This window comes from Plasmopara halstedii (genome assembly GCF_900000015.1).
Source record: "Plasmopara halstedii genome assembly, contig: Scaffold_262, whole genome shotgun sequence".
In the NCBI taxonomy this organism is placed as follows: domain Eukaryota; phylum Oomycota; class Peronosporomycetes; order Peronosporales; family Peronosporaceae; genus Plasmopara; species Plasmopara halstedii.
The window spans coordinates 49,032-52,995 of NW_020187183.1; the positions used below are offsets into that span (position 1 = coordinate 49,032).

Genomic DNA, 3,964 nt, shown 5'->3' on the forward strand with positions numbered 1-3,964 from the left:
CACAAACCATTTCATAGACCAAACAAATCTATAAGATTTTATGTACATAACCCAATCCTTGCGTTGCTGTGCACCAGCCAAAAAAAAACGTATATTTATTGCTTCTCAAAAAGAGCGTCTGAAGGTAGTGGGTCACTAACTACATATTGACTGGAAGGCAAAAGCGAAGTCTGCATTCAAAAAATAATATATTTTGGCTGTGAGGATTAGACCGTATTTGCAAGACGCTACATTTGACAGTCAGTGAGCACTGTGACATGCTCTCGCAGGCCATTTAAGTTGGAAAGCGCTAGCAAGTTTACAACACGCCTCTACCGGTCGGATTGTCGTGGGGAAGACGGTCATGACCATATGCGGTGGCTACATGAGGGATAAGCATACGGCGGCATATTTCTCGTCTTTTTCGAAGACTAGAACATCACATTTGGTTTAACTGGTGCCCTAAAGCAGGATAAGGCCCGCAAAGTCGACATTTTTAAAGGGAGCAAGATACGTGCTCGTATCCATGGACATATTTGTGGTTTGTAAATAATAAATCACGACAATGGGTAACTATATCGTATAAACGAGCGTCAATTTCAAAGGATCAAATAAAGACCCATAGTAATGAGTCGACAGGATGATCAAAGCGCCGGCTCATGTGACGAGGGTCTGAAGTGTCAAAGCGGGTTTACACACGCTTTTTGGGTGCCTGACCACGATGTCTGTTCGGCCACCATACCAAGCTCTCTCTGAGGAATATCCACGATGGCCATCTTAACTGGTCTCGCGCGTCTTGTAATGTGTTCTGCATTAAACGTCCTCAATACCACCACAAATTGAGTGTTAAATAAGTCAGTGCTGCAATATCAAAATCCTCAAATGAAGATATAGTTCGAGGGCTAGATGTGCGCCCGAACGCTCTGACAAAGCGATATCCGACTTTTCAAATGGCTCGGACTGCTTAGCTTGTAGCAAATACACGGATGCTGTGTCTGACCCGTTGGCCGTACATGATGCCACATCATCTGGCAAAATTGTGCCAAGAGTCACAGTCGGTGCAGCATCAACCATCCACTCGGCTTAAACCTTATCACAATCCGTATACTCGTCAAAGAAAGATTGTCGTCTGATCATTTCCTGTGTGAAATGTACTGACGACACCATTGCGAAATGACGCATGATCTGTTTAGATATTCTATGGCTTGGAGCAAAGCAAGTTTAATCGAGACTAAACACAAGGATACTGTATACTAAGCAGTTAATTGTCACAAGCCAGGTTACTTTCTCAGCTGCGTAAAGATCACGAGGGTCCAACAGAAATTACGTGTCATGTTCATTGGCTTCTGTTTTTACTAAAACACAATCTGTGGCAAAAACTAAAGCATTACAGCCTACATAAAAAATAGCTCCAGATTTGAAAAATCCAAAATCAGGGCACACACGATGTTATCGTTCCTAGTATTAATAAAGGCGCCTCCTCTTTCGCGTTCAAGCGCCATTTCGCATCACTTGAAAAAAAGGCATTCCACGGCGGCAAACGTGTACTTGATTTTTACACATAATTAGCTAGCCAAGCTTATTTTTTCAAAAGGATAAGCACTAGCCATTGTACGATGGCCTTGATCTATAAAAAGGTGAGTTCAGGCCACAATTTTCAATATAGATTTCGTAAAGGAACATCCAATGATCTTATGTGGGATTTCTCATCGAATATTGTTTGCTCTTCATGACTGTAGACGAGTATACCGTCGAAATTAGTTTGTGCATTTGCACTGCATACCTTATAAAGCTGTGTCACCAGACAATTGATCGTTACTAATCGGGCTCTGTGATATAAACTGTCACATCCAAAGTATCGGCTCGAGTTGCCCACTGCACTTTAAAGAATGGATACCATTGTCACTTTTGAACAATAAATCATAATCCTTACTTAGGCCAAGAGCTGTCGCAGCTGACCATGCTTTTCGTTTGACCACCCTCTTTCGAAATCAGCGTTCCAGACCAAATTGAGGCTGCATTTAGTTTCATATATGCATTCTCAATTTATACTTGTCGTTGCCTTTTTGACATATCAGATCGCTGCCGAGTGTCAATAGCTATTTTCTCTCAGCAAAATATCTTCGTAATTTGCACGAAAAAAACGATTTGGGGACGGCATATTGCTACCTCGGTAAGGGCCACTGCCGTTTGATGGGATATTTGATTCCAGAACCAAGTCAACTTCAATACACACTCCCCTATCCGGGGATAACAACACAGTAGATCTCTCGTCACCATGAACCACGTCTCACTATTCTTTCAAGACGGAAAAAAGGAATCTGTTTTTGCAGAACCTCATTGAATTGGGCCATTGGAAATCGCAGGAAACCTCAATTGACGCAGAGCTGCTCCGCAGCAAATAGACCTATGACTGAAGTATCGGTGTCAGCCGCACCTGTTCGGATATTCTGCATGAAAACGTCGAGCATTCCCGCTTCGAGGAAAGTGTCTGACGCCATCGCGGCGTTAAGAGCTGCTATTTTCTGCTACTTTTAGCATGTTTACCGACGAAAAAGAACTATAAACCATATTATTTGTCGCTATGGGAGACGCAAAAACCCACGACATTCGTTGCATCAACTGCAACGCGCTGTTGCCAAGGTTGAACCTCGACCACATTCAGGACCATCACAGTTTACCAAATCCAGAGAAAGGGCTGGCTCTGTACCCCTCTTTAGATAATTTGACGCCGATCATCAGCACTCTCATGGTAAATGTCATTTGATTTGCTATGAAGGCATGGCTAAAGTTATAATGTTGATATGTCACCAGCGCATCCACATTACTGGTGGACGCGACCAGGCGAGTAATTACCGCATCTGTAACGGGATTACTCGTACCCTGATAACAGGGGTGTGTGTCACACGAGATGTGCATGGTGTGACTGCACCCAAACTAGAATACGGTTTGTGGCTGGGTAGCCAGTAGTTATGCATATTCAGATTTTACTATATATTTAGCATATTTAGAAAGATCTAAACTTTTAAAATTAGGATAAAAAAATAAAAATCAGTTTCAATTTTGATCGGAAGAGTCACTTTACCTTGGTTAATGTTTTAAGTATTTTCGGAGGCAGCGGAGTGCGACCCGCTGCACTCGTACTGGTTCTTATAAAGAACGAGAGGTCGGTGACCTAAAGACGCTTCCCTATGCGGAAAGTTACGGCAGCCCCGCTGCAGCATCTAGGTCCATAGACCGCGAAATTCCGAACCTTTAAAAAGTCTAAGCTCGAGTAGTTACCTTGAGGACAGGTAAGCTAACACCCTGTGTTTTATCTTTGCAGATCCTTCAGCCTCTTGATGACATAGCTGTTGAGGTGACCAAAACGTTTAAAGTGCTTCTTAATCGTCAAAAATTTTGTCCAGATGAAGTTTTATTGAGCTGGTCCGCGATAACAAGCGCGAAGTTATCAAAACTGAACACTCTACCCAGGAGCCTCTAAAAATAGGCTTCACAGCTATTTTAAGTGAATCATACATTATGATATATCTTTTGTAGTATGATACTAAATAGCAGCGTTTTACGATCACTCAAAATATATTGTCTTTTAGCTATGTATATACTATCCGAAATCGAAAAAGTACTCTCGATATAATAATATGATTGAATAAAAGAGAAAAAAGCTGATAAAATAGTAATAATGAAACTTAAGCATACCATTTCCTAACAATGTCTCCAAACAATCTCCTCAATTTTACAGCAAATCAATATTATAACTTTTCATGTACAGAACACAATTCTGCAAAATTCCTCGTGTCATTCCCTTGTGGAAAGCTGTCATGCGCGTGTACGTCTTCGTCGCCATCGTCGTTCGTGGAGTCAGCTTTTGCTTTGCAGTCCAATTGGGAGAAAAGAATTGTAACGGTCTAGACACAAATAGTCGTAATCCACTTTGCACACCACCGCAAAAAGCTTACACGATCCGTAATGGAGCGCTAAGACA

The 3,964-nt window shown here is 41.9% G+C and overlaps 1 protein-coding gene across 1 annotated transcript; it reads right to left on the minus strand.

The window, feature by feature from the left end:
• Window positions 1-2,351: 2,351 nt before the first annotated feature.
• Window positions 2,352-2,650, minus strand: PHALS_04451 (uncharacterized protein; the record flags this gene model as incomplete). The annotated part of the gene is made up of 2 exons (XM_024722261.1): window positions 2,352-2,504; window positions 2,585-2,650. The coding sequence occupies 2 exons, from the start codon at window positions 2,648-2,650 to the stop codon at window positions 2,352-2,354; spliced, it is 219 nt and encodes a 72-aa protein (XP_024573354.1).
• Window positions 2,651-3,964: the final 1,314 nt, after the last annotated feature.